At 39.9% G+C, this 23,756-nt stretch overlaps 1 protein-coding gene across 1 annotated transcript in view; it reads right to left on the bottom strand.

The window, feature by feature from the left end:
* The window catches only part of ZYG11B (zyg-11 family member B, cell cycle regulator), a 32,604-nt gene extending 8,848 nt beyond the window's left edge, over nucleotides 1-23,756 (bottom strand). The window contains exons 1-12 of the mRNA XM_065409263.1: nucleotides 23,695-23,756; nucleotides 17,625-17,790; nucleotides 15,361-16,115; nucleotides 11,166-11,306; nucleotides 9,980-10,156; nucleotides 6,089-6,153; nucleotides 4,729-4,828; nucleotides 4,588-4,638; nucleotides 1,253-1,414; nucleotides 1,100-1,147; nucleotides 211-408; nucleotides 56-108 (exon numbers count right to left, since the gene is read on the bottom strand). Of these exons, the coding sequence (XP_065265335.1) occupies nucleotides 56-108; nucleotides 211-408; nucleotides 1,100-1,147; nucleotides 1,253-1,414; nucleotides 4,588-4,638; nucleotides 4,729-4,828; nucleotides 6,089-6,153; nucleotides 9,980-10,156; nucleotides 11,166-11,306; nucleotides 15,361-16,115; nucleotides 17,625-17,790; nucleotides 23,695-23,697 (1,919 nt within the window). The 5' untranslated portion in view covers nucleotides 23,698-23,756. The remainder of the gene's footprint in view (nucleotides 1-55; nucleotides 109-210; nucleotides 409-1,099; nucleotides 1,148-1,252; nucleotides 1,415-4,587; nucleotides 4,639-4,728; nucleotides 4,829-6,088; nucleotides 6,154-9,979; nucleotides 10,157-11,165; nucleotides 11,307-15,360; nucleotides 16,116-17,624; nucleotides 17,791-23,694) is intronic.

Below are 23,756 nucleotides of genomic sequence, written 5' to 3'. Positions count from 1 at the left end.
GCTGAAGGGTGCTAGAGTTAGTATTTTCCAAACTTTAAATCAAGGCAGTAGTTACCTGTAGGCAACCATCTCACATTCTGGCGTTGGCCAATTCAAAATGGCTGAGTGCTGCAAGATAGAGAACCAAGTGCTGAAATACTTAATGCTAATTACAGGCAATTAACATTAATATAACACAAAAGCAGGGAATATTTTTAGCTATTTCTGTACCAGTTGTTCAAGAAGAGATGTCCTCTGAGTGTGACTCAATGTCCAGGCCTGCTCTCCTCGAGATATCAAGTGAGCAATAATCCCAGCTGCAAAGTAACTGACTTCTACCTCAACACTGTGCAATAGTTTACTGATGTGGTCTATGAAGTCCTTCCACATTAGCTCAGAATGTAGCTCTTTCACTTCTGCTATGTTGTTCTGTAGGAAAACAGAATTGAGAAAATATCAATAGAAATGAGGATGTATTAATGGGTGTCTAACTTTAACTCAGTTATATGTATTGATATTAGAGGCAAATTTCAAAGTCATAGATGGGAGCTAGGCATCTAACTGCCAATTTTGCCTTTGAAAATCTCCCCGTTTTACTCTGAATTTGTCTAAAAGTTAATGGCTTTCACTTCCTACCTCAAAACATTCCCTTCCATGAAAGACTCCCTCAAACCATTAAGACATAGATCACTAAGTTATTTATGCTCTTATTTTAAAAAAGAATAAAAACTTCTAAACAGATCCTTTTGAGAATTTACCCAGAGTGATTTAGGACCCTAAAGTCCCATTGACTTTCAACCTTTAACCTTCTTTTGAGTCCTTGAAGTCATTTGAGGACTTACTCCCTACCCTTTCCTGAAGGCTCAGACTGTCCATAATAACTATTAAATAGCCACTCCTACATAAGGTGGTGCTTTGGGAACACTGGCAATGTAGTCTAAAAATCATGATGTCAAATGCATAGCTCACAAGAACCCAATATGTAAGATTAAAGGTTAAGAAAATAAAGTATAATTAACAGTGTACCATCTAAGCCAATTCTCAAATAGAAATTAAATAGGGAGACAATTAAGAACAACTTGTATTTCTGTGAAATTTATAATTTTTCTATTCTTCTTACCAGAAGGCCAAGAACTTTCTGTTGGATAGACGACTCAGATGGGAAAGACTGTAAAGTGAAATATAGCTTATGTAAGCCACAAAATAATGGTTTGTTAATGCTGAAATTTTAGAACCAAGGAATGCAATCCACCGCATAAACCATAGTCCTCACCTCTAAGACTCTCATGAAGAGTTCTAGACCTTGATTTTCAATAAAGTGCCTACATGTGGTTGGAGATTCATCAGTGAGATTCCAAAGCGCACTCAGTGTAAACTTGAGTGTAGTATCCACTAGATTCTGATTTGTTTTCTGCTTAACTATCTGTAGAAGTTGCTGAAAAAGGAAGAACAAAAAGGACAGTTAGCTTTGAAGTTGTGTGCTCTATTCCTATATCATCATCTTTGTTTACTTATGCACAGACTAGGGCAATGACTAGGGTAACTGCATCTCTGATTAGAATGGAGATTTATATACTTAGTGATTAACACAGTCATTTTTCTGTATATTTCTCCTAATTATTTTCCTATACGCCCTATGCTTGCATTCTTTTATAAGAGAGCAAGCATATTCATAGCATCATAGAAATGTAGGACTGGAAGAGACTTTGATAGGTCATCTAGTGCAGTTCCTTGTACTGAGATAGGACTAAGTATTATCTAGACCATCCCTTACAGGTGTTTAACATGTTCTTAAATGAAAGAACATGTTAGATGATGAAAGCACATCTCCAATTATGGAGATTCCACAACCTTCTTAGGTAATTATTTCCACTCCTCAACATTCCTTACTGTTAGAAAGTTTTTCCTAATGTCTAACCTAAATTTCCTTTGCTGCAATTTAAGCCCATTGCTTCTTGTCCTGTCATCACTGGATAAAGAGAACAATTTATCGCCCTCCTCTTTGTAACAACCTTGTACATACTTGAAGACTTATGTCCCCCCTCAATCTTCTTTTCTCCAGACTAAACAAACCCACTTTTTTCCAATCTTTCCTTGTAGATCATGTTTTCTAGACCTTTAATGATTTTGTTGCTCTTATCTGGACAAATTTGAGAAAGTCCAGAGCTTTCCTAAAGTGTGGTGCCCAGAACTGGACATAATACTCCAGAGGAGGCCTTAGCAGTGCTAAGTACAGTGGAAGAATTCCTTTCATGTCTTGCTTACAACACTTCTGCTAATATATCCCAGAATGATGTTAGCTTTTTTGGCAACAGTATTACATTGTTGACTTATATTTAGTTTGTGATCCACTATAACCCCCAGATCCTTTTCTACAATACTCCATCCTACACAGTCATTTACCATTTTGTATTTATGCAATTGATTATTCCTTCCTAAGAGTAGTACTTTGGATTTGTCCTTATTGAATTTCATCCTATTTATTTCAGAACATTTTTCCAGTTTGCCAAGATCATTTTGAATTCTAATCCTGTCCTCCAAAATGCTTGCAACCTCTCCCTGCTTGGTATTGTCCACAAACTTTGTAAGTGTATTTTCTATGCCATTATCCAAATCATTTTTTAAGATATTGAATAGTACCAGACTCAGGACAGATCCCTGTGGGACCCCACTCAATATACCCTTCCAGCTTGACTGTGGACCATTAATAACTACTCTCTGAGTTCAGTTTTCCAACCAGTTGTGCATCCATCTTACAGTAGATTCATCTAGGGTATATCTCCCTAGTTTGCTTATGAGACAGTATCAAAAAACCTTACTAAACTCGAGATTCACATCTACTGCTTCCCCCCCCCCCATCCACAAGGCTTGCTACCCTGTCAAAGTAGTATGTTAGGTTGGTTTGACATGATTTTTTTTTTTTTTTTTTGACAAATCTATGTTGACTGTCACTTATCACGTTATCTTCTAGGTGCTTACAAGCTGATTGTTTGATTATTTGCTCTATTATCTTTCCTGGTACCGAGGATAAGATGACTTATCTATAACTCCATCGGTTGTCCTTATTCCCTTTTTTATAGATAGGTACTAGATGTTCCCTTTTCCACTCCTCTGGGATCTTTCCATGAGCTCTCAAAATAATCACTAGGTGCTCAGAAACCTCTTCTGCCAGTTCCTTCAATATCCTGGATGTATTTCATCGGATCCTGCCAACCTGAAGACATCTAATTTGTCTACGTAACTCTTAACTTGTTCTTTCCCTATTTTAGCCTCAGATCCTACCCCATTTAAACTGATGTTCACTGTGTTAAATGTCCAATCACTGCTAACCTTTTTGGTGAAAAAGGAGGCAAAAAAATTGCTGCGTTTTCTGTTATTGCCTTTCCCTCCTTGTTGAGTAATGGGCCTACCTGTCCTTGGTCTCCCTTTTGCTTTTAATGTATTTGTAAAGGGTAACAAGAAAACATTTTTTGTCCCTAGCTAGTTTAATCCTGTTTTGTACCTTGGCCTTTTTAATTTTGTTCCTACATGTTTGTGGGTTGTTGTTTTTTTCCATCTCTCTACCTCTTAAACCTCTTGCAGGATTGTTATGGGCCATCTGTACAAGACCACCACCTCCGTTTGATTGTTTCAAGCAGTGGCAATTTTTCCTAAATATTCTATTGCACATTTAAAAAAAAAAAGAAAAACATTAAACTAAAGGTTGGTAGGGGAAAATATTAAATACTAATTTAAGCCTCAGTCTGGGTGTTTAATAACTAGTAGTCACTACTTTTAGTGACTTGCATCAAATAAACTGGATCAAGAGTCTGACTTTTTTGTTTCTGCAATGAATTCCACTAAGACACCTAATTTCTTCTGACGAGAATTAAGATTTATAACTGATCAATAGCTTCCTCTTGAACATCTATCCTGCACAGACATTAAGGAAATGTAGTTTGGTATACTGGTTGGCCATAAGTAAGGCGCCAGCAGAGATGTGTTTTGCATTATAGTTTCTCTCAAGAAATTGAGAGAGCCATTTCTGAAATGTGTATTTCCACTGCCCTGAAGTTGAAGCCATCAAACTGCTCCTAAAACCAGGTCCCACGAACAATGACTTCAGTTTGTTTTGTGTTACAATTTTATTCCAAACTCCAGTAAAAACATGTTAAACTTTTTTAAAAGGCGTGAGATACTTAGTTTAACCTCTACGTATTGCTGCAGCCAGCTGACACCACGGTGGCCCTATGTACTGTACCTGCATGGCAAAGTAAACATGTCCACGGGAGCTTGTTTTCAAGGTAAAGTAAATTGCAAATAATAAAAAGTTTGAGTCAGAGTTGAGTTTTCCATCCATACTGCAGTCATTTAAGTCCTGACGCAATCAAGTTATTTACTTTGGCTTCTATTTAGCTGGGCCTAAAGGCCACCCTCATTAACATGGTGACAGAGTCCTCTCCTGACAGTCTGGAATGCCAATCTTTTCCTGGTAGCAGTACTGACAGAAGGTAAAATTTAACTACTTATTTTTAGTTTAATAGAATACATCTAACTGTAGCCAATTTCAAAATGATTTAAAATAGGAGATCCAGGGTAGCAATTTGTAAGACACAGCATTGGACTTACCCTAACAATGAAGAGCTCTGCACCAAGTTGAGCTGTTTGCTCAGTTGAAAGCTATAAACAAAAACATTAGGTGAATATCAGAAAATTCATCAGGACCTGGGAAATTATACTTCAGCACTTCTACATGTATAAGTCTTGTACCTTTGCAGCTAGAATGGAGATTATAGCCACTGCCATCCTCTGCATATTTTGATCTTCATGGTTACATAGCCACTGCATAACAAGCTTGGCTGCTTCAAATCTGAAAGTTAACAGTTTTTATTTTCAGAACAGAAGTTGCATAAGCCTTTGAAATAGAAAATACACACCGCACATCAGACCAGGATGCCCCCATGCAGTAGAAATCGGAAGCACTGTGCTTTGTCCCAAGCAGGTGGAAGTGAACATTGGAATTAAGAGCAGGCAAAGCTAGTGTCAGGCCCACGCAATGAGTGAAATTTACAGAGCAACACAAAGGCCTGGTCTACACTGGGGGGGATCGATCTAAGTTACGCAACTTCAGCTACATGAATAACATAGCTAAAGTTGATGTACTTAGACCTACTTCACTGCAGTGAGTCGACTGCTGCCGCTCCCCCGTCGACTCCGCCTGCGCCTCTCGCGGCAGTGGAGTAAAGGAGTCGATGGGAGAGTGCTCGGGGGTCCATTTATCACATCTAGACTAGACATGATAAATCGACCCCCGCTGGATCGATCTCTGCCCGCCGATCCGGTGGGTAGTATAGACATACCCTCAGAAAAGTTTCAACATCAGCTTTTACAACAGCTTTTAGGTAAACCAAGGAACACCACCAACAGAAATCTCTACTGAAAACGTGAAGAGCTTACAGTCTGCCAGCCTGCTACAGAAAATATAAAATCTTCAGTTAGGCCAAGATCACAGGGATTACTCAGATTTCAGGATCTGCTCCCCCACTGTCTCTTTTACTAGACGTTTAATATAAAAGCACAAGGTTCTCTTTTGTAAAGAGCTGACGGAGAATTGGCTCAAGACCAGAGATAACCCCTCACTTTCTTTATCCTTCATCATCTGACCTAGGCATGTTGGATGCAAACCTTCCAAAGCCTTCCAACGACATTTCTAAATAAAGGGACCACTTCAAAATGACAAAACTCACTTCCACAATTCCAGAGAGAGTCAGCAAACTGGGGATTAAATTCTGACCTCTGTTACACCAGTGTAAAGCTGGAGTAATTTAACTGAAGTCAATTCCCTTGTCTAGACAAGGATTTTTTCAGACCTATAATCCATATAATTGTGAATTATGGGCCCCAAAAATTTCTCGTGTATACACAAGTGAGTTACTATGGGATCTGAGATCAGAATCTAACCCTATGAATCAATATCTGGTCTCCAAAATGGCAGAGTTCTATTTTTCCTGAGACTAGGCCAACAATTAGCATATTTCAAAAATAAACGCTACAATCCAGGAGATTAAACAACCAAAACCCATTGATATGTTACTCTACATCCCATTTTAATTAATAGGATTAAATTTACCTGTTAAATGGAACATCCTGAAGGATCCTGTCACTGCATAGTGAAAGAAGGCAGTTCTTCTGCAGCTGTATGAGATCAAAAAAGTGTTCAGCAGAAAAATACAAAAATTGCAAAGTGCTTCCTTGTTAGATAAGAATCGTGGAGTTTGATGGATCATGTACTGTACTGTAAATGGTTATACTTCTAAACAAGAGAAGTGTCAAAGCAAAAACATGCACATTTTTCTAGAACAAAGCAAAGTCCTTTACATAACAATAACACCCTCTTCACTACAGAATGTGCCATACAATACTGGGGAGTCAAGTTTTGCATGGTCTCTTTACCCAATACAAAGTATAAAGGCTTTTTGGGGGTGAAACTGGTGTCAAGTTGTACAATGCCAATTTCTTATTGTTAATTAAGGTTTCTAGAATGACTATTAATAATTGACCTCCAAATGGGTAGGGTCAACAACTTAATAAGAGCCAGGTAGACATGGCTACAGAGATATAATTGGCTGTACTATAGTCTTGCACCTAGAACATTTCTTCCTCTTACAATTAAACTCAATGGTCCAATAAGGTGGGAGAAACAGTTTTTAAAAAATCCATAACTTTCTTCAAAGCTATATCCCAAAACACAGAGCACTCTAAGCCAGTTATCCTATCACAATTAATGAGATCTGCAAATCATTCATGATCTCTAAAATCCATACTATAAAAATGGTTAATTTGTTGCCAACAGAGGAAAATACTAGAAAACCTTTGGAAGTGGACTTGGGTAAAGAAATACCCCCAAAATATTTGGAAAAAGAGGTCTGTATCAAAACTGTCTAGACCAGGGTCTCAAACACACGGCCCATGGAGTTATTTCCTGCGGCCCCCCCATAGGCGGCGACTCCACTGGCAGCCAAGATCCCCTCCCCCTCGGGTACCCCCCCCCCCGCCCCAAGCACGCCGCGTCTCTGCTCCTCCTCCGGAACGTGGATTTGGGGAAGGGATTGGAATAGGGCAGGGGTGGGCAAACTATGGCCCGCGGGCCAGATCCGGCCCCTCAGGGCTTTGGATCCGGCCTGCGGGACTGCCTCCCGTGGCGCCATGGGCCCCGCGCCCTCTCCAGAAGTAGCCGGCACCACAGCCCTGGGCAGGGGGGCAGAGGGCTCCGTGCATTGCTCTTGCCTCCAGGCACAGCCCCCCCGCAGCTCCTATTGGCCAGGAACAGGGAACCACGGCCAATGGGAGCTTCGGGGGAGGTACCTGGAGGCACAACAAAGGCAGCACACACGGAGCCCTCTGCCCCCCCATCCTCCAGGGGCGGCTTCCTGGAGCGGCGCGGGGCTGGGGACGGGGCAAGCAGGCAGGGAGCCTGCCCTGGCCCCGGTGCATGCCGCTGCCAGCCCAGAGCCTGAAGCCCTCCTGCACCCCCGCCCCCCAGCTCCCTGCCTGCACCTTGCATCCCAACTCCCTGCCCTGAACCCCCTGCTGTCCCCTGCACCCCAATCCCCTTCCCTGAGCCCCCTCATACACTCCACACCCCTCCTCTGCCCCAATCCCTTGCCCTGAGCCCCTTCCTGCACACCACACCCCCTCCCACACCCGGCACTCCCTCCCGCACCCCAACCCTGCATACAATTTCCCCACCCAGATGTGGCCCTCGGCCCAAAAAGTTTGCCCACCTCTGGAATAGGGGCAGGGAGAGGGTGGAGTTGGGGTGGGGACTTTGGGGAAGGAGGTGGGAAAAGGTGGGGCAGGGGCGGGGCCTCATGGACTAGATGAGCAGTCTGAGGTATGAAGTTCGACACATATGCTTCTTTACTGTGAGTAGTTGGGAAGACTGTTTGTTAAAAGTGGCAATGTACTTTGTCTGAATAGTTACTTTAAAAAGTTCCTGCCATTACAGCTGTGTTGATAGACTGTTAGTGTAGATCATCAGTGTTACTGACCACATACGGAATAGTTACAGGTGTTTATATTTTATTAAAAACCCTCTTCACATTACAGTTTTTTAAAAGTTAATACATTGACTTTTAATAGCATAGTGTATTACTCTTTTTTTTTCCCCTTCTTCATTTTTGACAATACTTTTGTATCGTTGTATGAAAAGATTTCAGAGATGCGGCCCTCAGGCCAATGTACTAGTCCTCATGTGGCCCTCGTGGTGATTTGAGTTTGAGATCCCTGGTCTAGACTAGTAATACTCAGACCTCAGTGGTTCAGGAGCCAAATTAGCGATCAACATTACCCAAAAGAGCCACAGTAGTGTGAATGACAGGAGAAATATATATATCAACTAAATATTATTCTCACAGCAAATAAGTTAATAACTTAGTGCAAGATGATATTTTAAATAGTTAACAACATAGTAAAAGCATCCTTATTGATTTAATTATTAACCAGAGAGTGTTTTAATATCATGTGCTGCAAAGAGCCATAGGAGACACATCAAAGAGCCAGTTCCACCAGTCTGATTATCACTGCTCTAGACCCATGGTGGAAGGGAAACACTGTACCAGATATTAAAAACAGGGCTTATTTGCCCCCAGTACACAGTCTTTAAAGTTGACATTTTAGACTGAGAATTGCCCAAAACATACTGCTGAGAATGGCAGCCTCTTTCATTATATCAGGCATTTGCTAACTTTTGGAAAAAGGTAGGCATTCATTCCTCTCAGCCTGTGGAATGTGATAATCTCCCACACTTTTCAACTAGCTTGACCTCTTTGAAACACCTCACAAGCAAATCCTGCCAGGCCTAATGCTACTTTGCGGCTCATCATCCAAAATGAGTTTTGTAATTAGGGACTACAAAAGAAGTTTCCACGTTCCTCGTTGGAGGGAAGCTTTCCTCCAATACATTCAATTAATCATGCTTTACTGAGCAATAACCCACAGGCACCATGTAGAGAGAAGTGGTACCCATATATCCAAAATTCTCTACCAGAAACTTTAGGGCTGTTTTTGTAAAAGACAACACAATCAGTTCTGGACTTTTACTTAACTCAATCCTGCCTGGATAATGATAATATCATGGCGATAACCATTGGGACATAGCTGTCAGATATCTAATGGTGGTATCTCTCCTGTTTGTCTCTCTCCTTTCTGTTCTGGTTCTTTGTTTTTTGCTGTGTGAGGAAACGTTTAGCACAGTTACTGAGTTTTGTGCATACAATGGTTGATAAAGATGACAATAGGCATTCTTTTATTTGCCTCTTATTGTCCTTGTTGATTAGTTTGATTTCAGTAAAATAAAGTCTTTAAAAAAGCTATGCTAGAGGAACATTGCTTCTACAAACTGCACTCCTATGAGGCAGAAAGTTCAACAGGGAAGTGACTCCAGGGAATGCAAAAATCAAGGACAGAAAGGCACCAGACATTCCTTGCCCATGTGTTTGTCAGTGGGAAAATGCAGCTACTATTAGTGCCTGTTAGGTGGAATCTCATTGTACAGTGACGCAGTTCATAGCAATAGTACAACCACAGATTCCTTAATTCTAGTAAGTTAACTATCCAACTGCACTTCTACAAGTTCTGTCATGCATCGTGATTATATTAATGTACTGCAGTCTAAGAGTAAAACTGTCACAAAGAGCAGCCTTTCAAGTTACAATATATCACGTGTGCATACTGTACACAAACGTATTTGGGTATATCTGTTCAAGGCCATTGTTGAGGTAGAGTCAGACCTTGCCTCTTCTCTGTTAAGTTCATATTGTTTTGCAACATCTACAGGGATGGTTAGATCTCCATCAAGTTTACGAGACAGCTGAGGCTCTATTTAGCTTAGAGTCAATACTTCATAGCATTAAAATAGTCTCAAAAGTAGAAACACATCACACACCTGGGCTGTATTTCTATTATTAGGCCTCCTGTTAAGATGAGAAATCCACAGAAAAAAGAAACCTAATATTTTTACCTGTTGATGGTTGGGAAAATGTTCCATGGCCTTAAGGAGTAAGTGAGTGACATCAGCCAGTAGTCGAACAGGCATGCCTGCTGCTAAATCTTGCTTGGTTAAGTTAAACACACATGCACTTGCTGCTAACTGCACAGGCAAGTTCAGAGGGTGATTTCGCATTCCAATAACCACGAGCTGAAAGACAAACAAAATCATATTCACATTATATATAAATCCACATACTGAAGAGCAACCCTGGATCCATTGGTGATTTGATGCCCCACAGTTCCTCCCTACCTCTCACTCAATTCAACAACCCATTCAACAACAAATGAGTGACATTTCAGTATCTCGAAAGAGCCTCTCTGCTTTTGCTCAGTTATTTCAAGCAAATAATCTTAATGCTACTACAGCAATAAGACTGCTAATTTACCATAGGCCTATAGCCATCCCTTCTCAGGTTATGTTTTTGGCTTTGTAAACTTGTCACAAATACCTTATACACAGGGAAATGGAAGAGTAATCTTTGCTGGTGATTGAATATCCAAACGCTCTTTGCAATTGACACTAACATGATCAAGCAGCAATATCTCCTGCTAACACAGTAGGGCTGGAAGAATCATGATATTTTCTTAAAGTCACTTGTTTAATTTGAAAGATGCTGATCAATAATCTTTTTTGTTAGAAAACTGAACCTCTCTGATCTCTCCTTCCATTGGAATGATAAAGATTGAACTACCTCTGGGGCTCCAATGATACAAAGCTAGTGGCCTAGGGACAGGCTTTTAGTCTAATAACTCCTACAGGTAACTCAATAGTCTGTCTATCTTTAAGCAATACTTGTTCAATAGTTAGCATGTCATAATGCAATATTAGGAGACTATTCTAAGCCATATTCAGAAGTATTTATTTGTAAAATGAATTCATACTGCTGCTGAATTAGCCTGGTGCCTCTTTTCAGAGGAAAATCAACTCTTTTGCACCATCCACACTACTACCACATAAATCACTTTCACATGAACATTAACAGAAGCTTAATGATTTCTACTAAACCTCTTAAGCAATATCAAGTAACTAAACCAGCAGAAGAAAACTACATAACATACACTAAGTTTTCAGTATATTATAAGCTTTCCAGATGCTCATCTGAAGTTAAACTTACAGAACAGGGCAAGATTTTCTCATCTGAAGTGTATTGTTTTACCTTTAAAATTTCAGGCTTTGTTTTTTCCATAATGTGTGTAAGGCTGAATAGATGAAAGAGTGCTTCCCTCACAAAGAATGCCCGCTCACTGTACCGTTTCAGTGCTTCAGAAATCTGAGTTTCATTTGCTTCTCCAGACACCTATGAACAGACAAAGAAGTTTATATTTCCATTTTTTAAAAGCTGTCATTACTGTATTTCAGAATTTGAAATTTCTTAATTGTGCAAAACTATTGTTCCAAAGCTGGTGGCATTTTATCCAAATCCCTGTGTTTTTAACATTTCATCTACCTAGTGCATGATCTGCCTGCAGTAACCCAGGACTAGACACACTTTAGCATTCCCCATCGAAATAAGGTAACATTGTACAGTATAAATAGGGCCCTACCAAATTCACAGTCCATTTTGGTCAATTTCACGGTCATAGGATTTAAAAAAATCATAAGTTTCATGATTTCAGATATTTAAATCTGAAATTTCCTGGTGTTGTAACTTTAGGGGTCCTGACCCAACTCTGAAGGCAGCAGCGTGGAAGTAAGGGTGGCATTGTATGGTACTGCCACCCTTACTTCTGCACTGCTGCTGGCAGCGTGCTGCCTTCAGATCTGGGCACCTGGCCAGCAGTCACCACTCTCCGGCCACCCAGCTCTGAAGGCGGCACAGAAGTAAGGGTGGCAATACTGCAACCACCCTACAATAACCTTGTGACCCCCCTCCACAGCCCTCTTTTGAGTCGAGACCCCAGTTTGAGAAACGCTGGTCTCCCCCGTGAAATCTGTATAGTATAGGGTAAAAGTACACAAAAGACCAGATTTCACAGGGGAGGCCAGATTTCACAGTCTGTGATGCATTTTTCATGGCCGTGAATTTGGTAGGGCCCTAACTATAAACCAAAACTCAGCTTCAATCCAATCTTTGACCAGAACTCCCTGTAACCAATCAGGCAGGAGGAGTGTCACTCCATAACCAATTAATGTTGCTGGTGTCAATTTTTGCCTTATAAGCAAGATTCACAGCTGCATGATCCGTCACACACAAATGGGCACACGCTGCTGCTGAAACAATATAGTTGATGCAATTGTCTCAGCTGGAGGTGGTGCTTTGTTTTAGCCACATCAATGAGAGAAAGCTTCCGTTTTTGCAGGTTACTAATTAGTTCAATCAGTAGCTATAGCTTCCCAGAATTCTATTAATGAGAAGTATCATAGGTCCTATATTCTCTTTTTTAAAAAAAAGAAAAAGATGTATTCTTAAAGCCTAGACTTTAACTCAACTTGCTAACTCATGTGAAAAACAACAATTGCCTTCACTAGAATTTACCTTGAGTTAATTAACAAGCACTGGAACAAATTGCCTAGGAAGGTTGTGGAATCTCTGTCATTGGAGGTTTTTAAGAGCAGGTTAGACAAACATCTGTCAGGAATGGTTTAGTTCAGTGTTTCTCAAACTGTGGGTTGGGATCCCAAAGTGGGCTGCAACCCCATTTAATGGGATCACCAGGGCTGGCGTTAGACTGGCTGGGGACCAGGGATGAAGCTCGAGCCCCACCACCCAGGGCAGAAGCCAAAGCCTTAGCCTCACCACCCAGGGCTGAAGCCTGAGACCCAGCGCGCAGGGCCAAAACTAAAGCCCAAGGGCTTCAGCCCTGGATGATGGGAATCAGGCTTTTGGCTTTGGCCCCCGTGCCCGGGGCAGTGGAGCTCAGGCAGGCTCAGGCTTCAGTCCCCCCTCCGGGGTCATGTAGTAATTTTTGTTGTCAGAAGGGAGTTGCAGTGCAATGAAGTTTGAGAACCCCTGGTCTAGTTATTACTTAGTCCTACCTTGAGGGAAGGGGACAGGACTAGATGACCTACTGAGATCCCTTCCAGTCCTACACTTCTATGAGTCCCCATAAAACTCAGGTTAAGAACACACTTTTCTCTTCTTTTTTTGGCAGTCAAGACAAAAGAACTTAGGCTTTGGAGAGTACCTTTCAAAAATTTCCCTTGCTCACCTGGTATCTTTTTCACCCCCGTTACAGCAAGCACTCCCATTATCTAATGCCATTGCTTTTTAAATCTCTTTATAGGTAAGCAATATGCTTTGGTACTTCATGTGTTTCCTAGGAGCAAGTAAATGTTCACTGACTGCAGTTGGTGAATTGTTATTTGCAAGGGGGGGGAGGGGATGGCTCAGTCATACACATAAAAAAGTTACGTTAATTCACCTCAGGATATCTGAAGGGATATATGTTTGGCTCCTTTACAAGTTGCCAAGAGACTTTGCATTTGATGTGTTTATATAAGTCCACAATCAATGTTCTGCATCCCATATTGCTTGGGCCAAACAAATCTCTCAGATCTTGCTGCCAGACCAGGAAATAATCTTTCATACTACAGTGTTCTGAGGGATGCTGTTGCCATGTTTTTACTTGCTCTATTGATAAAATACAGTGTTGATTATCACTAAACTACGATGCATTTTACAAGTAAAAAAACCCACACCATTTGGAACTCTTATGTCTCTTATGTCTGTCTCACATACTATATTACCTAGGGTTATCAGTTTATCTTCACAAGATATTTCATAGAGAAGTTTTGCTGGACTGTTATACAACTGTTCTGATCTCACTGGAAATTACTGCCTACTGTTTATTCTTAAGTGGTAACAGTACAAAAATCAGCTGCTCACACATTAGCAGACATTTCAATATAACGGAATTTGTATCTAAATTCATGGCAGAGCTAAAACCATTATGGAGCTGGTACAGCATAATCTTGAAGAAAGCCAAACTATACAAAAAGCATGGTATGACAAGAAGACAAGTGAAAGAGCCTTTAATATAGATGTTTTGGTATTAGCCCCTACAAAAAGCATGAAATACTCTCATGGGAGGGTCCCTCTGAGGTGATAGAGAAACTAAATGAAGTCACTTATCAGGTACAAAAACCCTATAGTCGGGGTTTACCCCAAACTGTACATATTAGCAGAGTAAAAGCTTACCATAACGGAGAGGCTATAGTAAACAGGATATGCTATGCAGATGCCTCTCTTAGACTTAATGTCTGAGAGTAATGAGGAGAACTCTTTAGAGAGCATTAATTTAAGTGAAGGGCTAACCCCCATAAAAAAAAAAAAAAAAGTAGTGGCTGTGTTACAAAGTCAAAAAATGGTATTCTCTAACAAACCTGGTTTCACTTACCAGAGAGACCACCACATTAACACCAGTGATGCACACCTAGTAAATAGAAGGGCTTACAGAACTATAGGGACAATGAGGGAACAGATCAAGGGAGAGATGCACACCCATTTTGGCCAGTCCAGATTTTAAGAAAGTATTTGAATTGAATTGATGCATCCAACACAGGCCTAGGAGATGTACTGATGCAGACCAGGAAGAAACACCCCATTGCATTCTGAGCAAAAAATCTGTCTCTCACTGAACAGAATTACCCCGTAATAGAAAAGGAATGTTACGCTATTGTGTGGGGTGTAAAACAGCTCAGATAATTCCAACAGGTGGTTCAGGGTGTTAACAGATCACTCACCATTAATATGGTTCGAGAGAACAAAAGGAACCAACTCCAGATTGATACACTGGAGTATAGCTTTGCAGGAGTATTAAACATATTGAGGGGTTTGAGAACAAGGTAGCCAATGCCCTATCCAGAAAAGAGGGGGGAGAGGTGAGGCTCACATCATGGTGTGTCACTGATGTAATAAAAGGGCTGGGTGACAGGCAGAAACATCGATCTGAAAAACAGATGTTGAGCTGGAGTACAAAAGTAGTTCCTGAGTATAAAGTTTTATTGCATCTAGTGTGTTAAGTAGAACTGCTCAAAGCTGCAGTCAAATGCCAATGCATCAATATGAATGAGGCTTTGAAATATTGATGCTTTATGCTAGAGGTCACGCCAAGGAACCAGAGTTTATTATGCCAATAAATAGTTTCAGACTATCCAGTGCTATCGTCCTGTTCCCATAGGTTTGATATCTCAAAGCAGTACTTCAAGACTCACTGACTGGTATAGAAAAATAGACAATATGACCCAAATTTTGGCACAGGAACAGTTACATGAAGGCCTGAGCCACAGTTATTAGCAATTGCCATTAACAGATAAAAATACTATGATGGGAGGTGAACCTATAATTTCATTCTGGGAGAACCACATGTTTGTTGTAACCACCTTAAATAGACAAACTTAAAAAGTCAAACCTTTAAGTTTCCTTCTCCTGTAAGGAATTCTGAGTAGCCAGCATCAGTAGCTAACAGTCCCACAAACTGCATTGTTGGTCTTTGTTGAATAAATGCTTCTACAGCTTCATCTGTAACATGCTTTCTTCCGGAAATGTCCAAAGACACAAGGTTAGGTAGGATATCTTTCTGTTCTAGTAAACGAAGTGCTATATCTGATGTGAATTGTTTATCATCTGAAATATCAAGATGATTCAGATATTTTAGTTCTCTTAGAACATCCAAAATCTGCGTGGTCGTCATTTTCAAGCATTTCAGCTGGTGCATGGTCAGAGACTTAAGTTGATCCTTGCAGGTGAGGAGTGCAGTTATGTCAGTGACAGAGGTATTGGATATATCTAGACTTTCTAACCTTGGAAGTGATGCAACATCTGCTAAGTCTTCATTGTAGAACAGCACATTGGTAATGCTCAAAGCACGAAGACCAGACAACTGACTGAAGCATCTTTCATATGGGTCTTCCAAGGAGAGAGTTAATGAGTTCAGCACAAGGCACTGAAGGTTTTGTTGGATCCATTTATTGCTGCCAAGTCCACTTATGATGTCTGTGATTGTAATATCTGCATTCACCCCCGTAGCATCAAGTTCTACCAGCTTGTGATGGCAAAATGCTTTCCGGAAAGCCACTGCAGAGATTTTTGCTTTGTGGATACAAGCTCGTTTCAAACGCATCTGGTTGCCTCGAAAGATGCCCACAGTTCCATCGTTTAGCAGCCCTGTTGGAAAACAGCAATAAGTTTATGTTATATTACAGATTTTTTTTTTTTAATCTATGGGGGGGGGAATGACAAGGGTTAACAAGAATAACTGGTTCATAATACACGGTTTGCAGTCAATGTAGTTATAATTAGGGGTCTACCAAATTCACAGCCGTGAAAATTGCATCACGGACCATGAAATCTGGTCTCTGGCTGCCCAGCTCTTAAGGCAGGGCTGCCACAGCACAGAAGTAAGGGTGGAAATAGCATGCCACCCTTATTTGTCCACTGCTGCTGGCAGGCAGCATTGCCTTCTGAACTGGGCACCCGGCCAGCAGCCACCACTCTCCACTCTGCCTTCAGAGCTGGGTGGCGGGAGAGTGGCAGCTGCTGGCCAGGTGGCCAGCTCTGAAGGCAATACTGCCTGCCAGCAGCAGCAGAGAAGTAAGGGTGGCATGGTATTTCCATCCTGCCATCAGCTTCAGGAAACGCAGAAGTAAGAGTGGCAATACTGCAACACCCTAACAGGCTTGTGACCCCCTTTTGGGTCTGGGGCCCTAGTTTCAGAAACTCTGCGGAGAAATCACACATTTTTCACAGGTTGGTCACGGCATAAATAGCAACATATACAAAACCTAATCTGCTTTGTATAAGACTGAAAAGTTCAACTGAGAAGTTCAATTAACCTGTCTTTAAAAAAACCTTGAATTATGTTTGAAATGGACATTTTAGACTAAAACCTGCATTTATATGGACCTACCACAAACTTATGAGAACTGGTTAGAAATTTGACAAAAATTCAAAACATTTTGCTGAGGTTCCACCCACCCTCCATTTCCTGGCTGGTCCATATTGAAGGCCTGGAGTCTGATATCAGAAACAGGGTGGCCACCCTTATCAAAAAATAGACTTTAGTGAAGACATATGTTAGGCCTGCATTTACTATATAGTTAGAAGAAGAAAAGAATGGTTTTGACAGTTTTTTATAGTGCATTCCCTGGTTTGGATTGTCTTTTCAGCAAGGAAATACATTTTATGCACACTGCTTACTGTGTAACATGAAATGAATGAAGGTGTTATAGCCAGATGATTTTAGATGTAATTATGCAGATACAGGGTGGAACAGACAGACTTCAGTTAATTACTCCATGAAAGATACTATTAACATTCTAATTAAATATCTGAGCATCTCCAGAAAGAGATAGGATTAAAGGAATTTGATGAACTGACACAAATAAGAACCCGAGAGAAAAGTGCTGACATCTAATTGAAAAGAAACGTTAAACTGAGGTCATAAACATGGGACAAAGGACATTTTATCCACGAGGGGAGCTATCTATCCATCCATGATGCATTCAGCAGAAGTTGTGACAAAGCCAGAAGAGCAAAAATCCCTCTTCATTGGAGATTAAGGAAGAAGGTTCATGTGGCTCCAGTGCCAGATTCTACTAGACTATAAAGTAGGGGCTGCAATGTCATATTCTAGTGGAAAACCTACAGCTGCTGCCTTCAAAATAAAGATTTTACCATGAAATGCCATAGTCTGCAGCAGTCGATCAGCCACTTCTTGTGGAAATATTCCAGGCTCCTGCAAGCACAGTGTTCCATCTTGCCTTTCTGTACAAAACTTCTCTAGGTCAGCAGTCAGAAAATTCAAGCAGATATCAAGTAAAGTATATGGAGATGCCTCCTCCTGTCATAAGCAAAACACAACCAAATTACTGAGACATTAGAGTTAAATCAAAAATATTGGCCATGAATGATCAAGCCCATTTATAAACATAGTATTTTGGTACCAGTCAGTGTTTTCTTAGCACAATTCTCATCACTAACGTCAAGGATAGCATTACAAAATTTGCTGAGGGGACACCCTATTATCATACATTCAATTTTAACTATTAAATCTCTCGCTTTGCATCTGAAGAATAACATCCTTTTAAATTTAGTTAATATATTAAATATGATCTACAGTAATTTAATGGAATATACTGCATTATGATGATGTTGCTGTTTCCATTTCCCTATTCCAAACAAAAGAGAGACAGGATGTTTAAAACGCATTATATTCAAAAGAAACACTAAGCTCCCACCATGAACTAGCTGGTGTAGAGACTATGCTTTTGTCGGATACTGGTATATCGTCTGCTGAAGTGCAAAGCCAAAATGCGGATTAGTTTATAGCAAGGTGGATTAAAACAGAATAATTATTATTTAAAAATCAGATTTTTAAGTTAAATATATTTTTCTTTTTATAAATAAATCTGTTTAAATTTAAAATTTGAACTTATAACAACCAATGTTAATGCCTAAACATCATATAATCTTAAAATCATTTAAATAAATAACCAAAAATTATACACTGCAATAATGAGCTCTCTTCAAATTTTTAATCAGTGTTACATTTTAAAATATATACAAACTCATGAGGAAAACATCTTTAACTGTGACAGTCAACTCAAATTTTATAAATGTGTCACAATTTCATGCACTCATTAAGAATCTATATTATTTTCAATCTTTATATTGGAGCAAACGCTGATGTTTCACAAATGCTATTTCTATTTCTGTTGTGTACAAAAGCTTTTGCCTTCATCACTTTTAGTTTAGCAGCAGATGCAGAGGGAATATTTTGTTAGTTTGGATTAGTTCATTCAAAGTTGAGAAACTACTTGGCATCTGAGAAAGCAGGAAAGCTTGTTTTCCTCTTCCAATCTATAAATAAAAACCAGGTGGGAGACAATGAGATCTACTAATTCTAAAATCTGGAAGGAGATTAGATGCCAAAATACCTTTGAAAATCTGACCCAAATGTGCAGATAATTCACTAATTATCGTTAATCCTTCCTTTGTTCTAAAAGAAAAATATGTTTTGATAAACGTATGTTTCTTATGTAATCAGCATATTTAAGGCAGTAATATTTAACTAATAAAAATAATTATTAAATATTTTTGTTCATTTTTAGTTGAATCCCAATTTCCATCCAAATGCAGCTTGACACAAACCAAGAGTGGAACATTATCTAGTAAATAAGAAATGCATCATTCACCATTTCTTAATGTGATAAAAATTGTAAAAATTAAGAATCTGAATAATGTATGTGGAGCGAGATATATCTACCCATTAAAGCAGTTAGTGTGTCCTCCTGATTAGCAAAAATGTATTCAAAAATTAGAGTAAAGGCTATATTTAGATGCGAGTTAACATGTTTTAATGGTTATACCAACCAATGAGAATAAAATTTTCTTTAGGAAAATTACTGAAAAGTACAAATGCAAAACAAGATTAAAATAAATGCTTTAAATCAAGGTTTCCTGATTGCTGATTTAAATCAACCCACGCTGCTTCAAACCTACTAGAAATGAAAAGCTGAAAGTTTAAAATAGCCTCAAAATAAGGGGCAACATTCTATTAATACTAAAACTGATAAATGACAAACGGTATTTAAGTACAAGATTAAAAAGGACTGAAGAAGACCTGTTCATTACTGTACAAAGCTGGGACCCAAAGTGACAATTTTTATAGTCTTCTTTCAAATCATAGCCAACATTTTTTCACCTTGTGTTGGAATTATTATTATTTATGCAGAGTATTACCATGACACTAATTTAACCCTAAATTCCTTTATTAAATCCAAAGGCCAAATGGTATTTATACAATTGCTCTAAAGATGCCTAAAAAGCCTAAATAATAAGCAATTTACTACGTCCAAACAGTAGCAAACATTTATAAGCATTTGATCAAGATACTTACAAACAGACTAAACCTGGGGTGCTTACCTATACTTGTTGGCTTCAACATGGTCAGGCAGGTATTAGCAATGAACCCTTTAAGAGTTTACTTTTTATACCCGTCAACAAACAAGTGATATCATTGCCAGTTACTGACTTCAGCTAAAAACCAATTTAAGACCGTTCACCCTTATTTCCAGTCTTAATCCAGGTAAGATTTACAACCTTCTTTCTTTTTCAAGGTCTTTGCTCTCCTCCTTCTTACTGACCAACAGTTTTTCCATTGCACCTGGGTTCCCAGAGGCTTCAACGCTGGAATGTGGGTTGGGAAGGGTCATGGGAACTCATTTTAAGACCGATTCTTTTTGTCTTATTTAAAACCATCTGCAGCCACCCCAGTTGTCAGAGGCTTTTTTTTTTTTTTTTTTTTTAAAAGAAGCTTTCCCTTATCTCATTAGTTATTCTTTGAACCAGACATTCTCCCTACTTTATTCCTACTGACCTTATAACTCAGTATTTTCAAGGCCTTCCTTCTACTTGCTAGTCAAGGCCCTTCTTTACCACACACACACACACACACCCTCTCTTCCTTAACCAAACTAACCCTAATTCTTTAATTTCATATTTATCCTACATATAGTGCCAAGGTATTGCAAAACATATCCTTGGGTATATCAGACACTAACAGCAAGACAGGAAATAATCATGAGAAACCTCTGAACTTCTCTTATTAATACATAATCTTAATCTTTTAATATAGTTTTTCTGTTCAGTCTTCTAGTGCCCAATAACAGCCTACTGTTTTTAATCAACCAGATTCCATCATCATAAGGAGTGACTCACAAACATTATGAATCATTCTCAACACTAACACCAAAGAACGCTGAGTGACCGGTACATGTTCCCCTACACGATTTTGAAAATAAGGGTGTCAATTTTTGATACATCTCAAACTCCAAGAGCAATGTTATTTTGCCTTTAAACTGAATGTTCTGGCTATATTTGTCTTTTATTTCTCCTTTATGTGGCTTCCATTCTGTTACTTCATCTGCCTCATGTAATCCTCTTGGTTAACTCATTAAGATGTATCTTTTTATAAATGAACTGTTCCATGTAATACTGCATACTTTCAGGAACTTCACCCTACCTTTGTCCCATCTTTAACCAATCACATGTAGTCAGCTAAAAGACATTTTAATTTAACACAGTTGAGAGTTGCAAGCACAGGGCTGGGAACCAGAAGCTCCAAATTATAATTCCTACTCAGACAAACTTCCTCTATGACCTTTGATTGGTAACTCAAATTCTCTGCCTCAGTTTCCCCATCTGTAAAAGGAAGACAATTCTTACTTGCCTCACAGGGGACTTGTAGTGCTTAGTGTTTACAAAAATGCTCTGAAGTATTGTTATTGTACTTTATTACTAATTAACTAGTTTTCTTATAAGATTTGTTGGACATTACCAGTAAGCAGTAAATTTTGGCTACAGCTATACTCAAAGATATTAAGGGGGGGGGGGGGGGAGAATGGGATGTCTAGACTCTTTTGCTTCTTTATGATGTATAAAGGATGCCTGAAAGTCTTCTGAACAGAATTTTGGTAATCATTTCAAAATCACTTCTCTTTAAAAGTGGAGGGGGAAGAAATTGTCTATCCTAAAATTACTTCACACATTGAAGAGCATATGACGACTGTTGATTCTCAATCAAGAATCAGCATATCAACAGCATATGAAATCTACTCCCATTTAATAAAAGATGTCCCTTGCTCACATCAACTCCAGTGCTTGTAATTTGCTGCTTCAACATCTGACAGAGGCAAAACATTGATGATATTAATTGCTTTTGCCACCTTTCCATTCTTTTTGCCAGAAAAGCTAAGTACTTCTGTGTATCAGAGATTAAAGTCCAATGATGTTATTAGGCTTTGCTGATGGACCAGTAACTGAAATAAATTGGGAAGATAGGGGTGCAGATTAAAAAATTGTCTGTTTGTGATCAGAGATGAGCCCAGACCAATACCATAGATCTAAACACCCCTGAATTTTAGGGGAAGTTCAAATAAAAATATTAAAGCTTCAGCCCATCTCTAGTCTGATTCCGTTCAAAATGCTTATTCTTCACGCCAGAAGGGCATCCAACAATATCCATTAACTAGGATTAATTATACACACACACCAGTAACACCACACATCTTTCATGAACTTCATTGATTCCCATAGTGGTGGGCATGAGGCTGCGTGCACTGCTTCTGTAAATCTGTGGCATAAAGCCAGGTGGGAGGGAGCTTGGGAAGGTTTTTGGCATAAACTGTACAGTGAAGCAGAAGACCCAGTAGGGGCAATACTGTTTTCTGTGTTCTAATGAAGTTCCTCAATAAGTGTCAGGGGGAAAAAAGTGACTCTTCTTGGAATTCTCTACTGTTGTAACATGACAATGGGGACATGCCCTATAACTATTTTATCAGAGCCAGAAGCATTTCTGATCTTCTAATGTACTGTCCTTTTCCTTAAAAAGGACATGTTCAAGATCTTATGCTAAAAAGAAATTGAGTCCTTGCCTGTGTTTAAGAACATATGAGGTTAGAAGTGAAATAATTTTCAAAATTTTACTTTTCTATTTATGCTGTTAAGTTTTTGCATTTCACTCAACTTGGAAAATGGAAATGAACTATAGTAGTTTCCCTTTCGTTTCTAATTAATTTCACTTTCCAGCTCTCACGCATTAACACAGTGCTGCCATGTTCAAGTTATAAACACTGCCTAGGACTGATTAAATCTGAACAAAAGCTGTTTTATATAGAAGTATACACAAACATTTCTATTGAAATGTGTGATTAGACTTTTGTATACACAGCCTAAATTACCTATCTAAACTACTTGACTGAGTCCCTTCGATCTCAGTACTTTTCCATCCTGTCAAGTTCATATAAATAAAAGTCACAAAGCAGGCAGTCAAAAAGATAAGCAGACCTCGTGTGTCTTTTCTGGTGTACATCTGAAAGACTGACATATTATTACTCAAGATACATAACAGCATTATACTAATGCAGCCAAGAGTGACTATAGTTTTGCCTTATAAAGTAGAATAGTTTTCTTTGGCTTTTTAAAAGCTTTTGTTTAAAAACAATGAATGACTATTTTAATAGATGTTTTATTAAGCATGAAAAATTAAATTGTAATTAGTAGTATATATTATAAGTTAATAAAATAAACAGCATGGATTTCAGCAACTAACAGCAACCTAATGCACATGGCAGCCTGAAGCATAATGCCTCCTTCAATCCAAGTTCCTCTGATTATAAGCATGTAAATGTGTGTCTTGGGCAGATTTGTCACACGCAGCAAAGAATTCTCTCCCCCACAAATAAAAATTAAAAAATTAAAAAGAGGAATATTTAAAACGTCTGTTTCCCACCCTAGCAGGGGACAGGTACAGTTCGCGCGCCCGGCTAAGCCCTCAGGGGGCTCTGGAAGGGCCCCCGAGGCGGGTTGGTTTTTAACTTCCCAAGGCGAGCCGCTGTCAGGGAACGTCACTCGCCCTTGCACGGCGCGGAGCTGCCGCCCGGCTCCTGCAGCCTCGGTCCCGGCTTATGTAACACGCCGCTCAGCGGCCCGTTGCACAACAACCCGCTCCCCAGGCTGCCGGCCCGCAGTAAACGCGAACGGTCCTGCTCCCCCCGCGCCGCGCCGCGCTGCCATCGCCCGCCAGGCCGCCCCCAGCGAGGGCCTCCGCGCCCGCCTCTAACAGCCCCTGAGGGGAATTTACCTCAGCCGAGCCCGCCAGGGGCTGTGCTAGCAGCCCCGACCCCACCCCGCGTGGGGCGCGCTGCAAACCCCATGGCGCGGGGGGGGGGGGGGAAGGACTCACCATCTCTGCGCTGGGTCCCCAGGCTCCGTCACCCAGCAGCGAGCCGGGGCACAGGGCCGCCC

The sequence above is a fragment of the Emys orbicularis genome, chromosome 8, assembly GCF_028017835.1.
Source record: "Emys orbicularis isolate rEmyOrb1 chromosome 8, rEmyOrb1.hap1, whole genome shotgun sequence".
NCBI classification, from domain to species: domain Eukaryota; kingdom Metazoa; phylum Chordata; order Testudines; family Emydidae; genus Emys; species Emys orbicularis.
The sequence above is the reverse complement of the archived record's forward strand: the minus strand, read 5'-3'. Positions and strand labels throughout refer to the sequence as shown.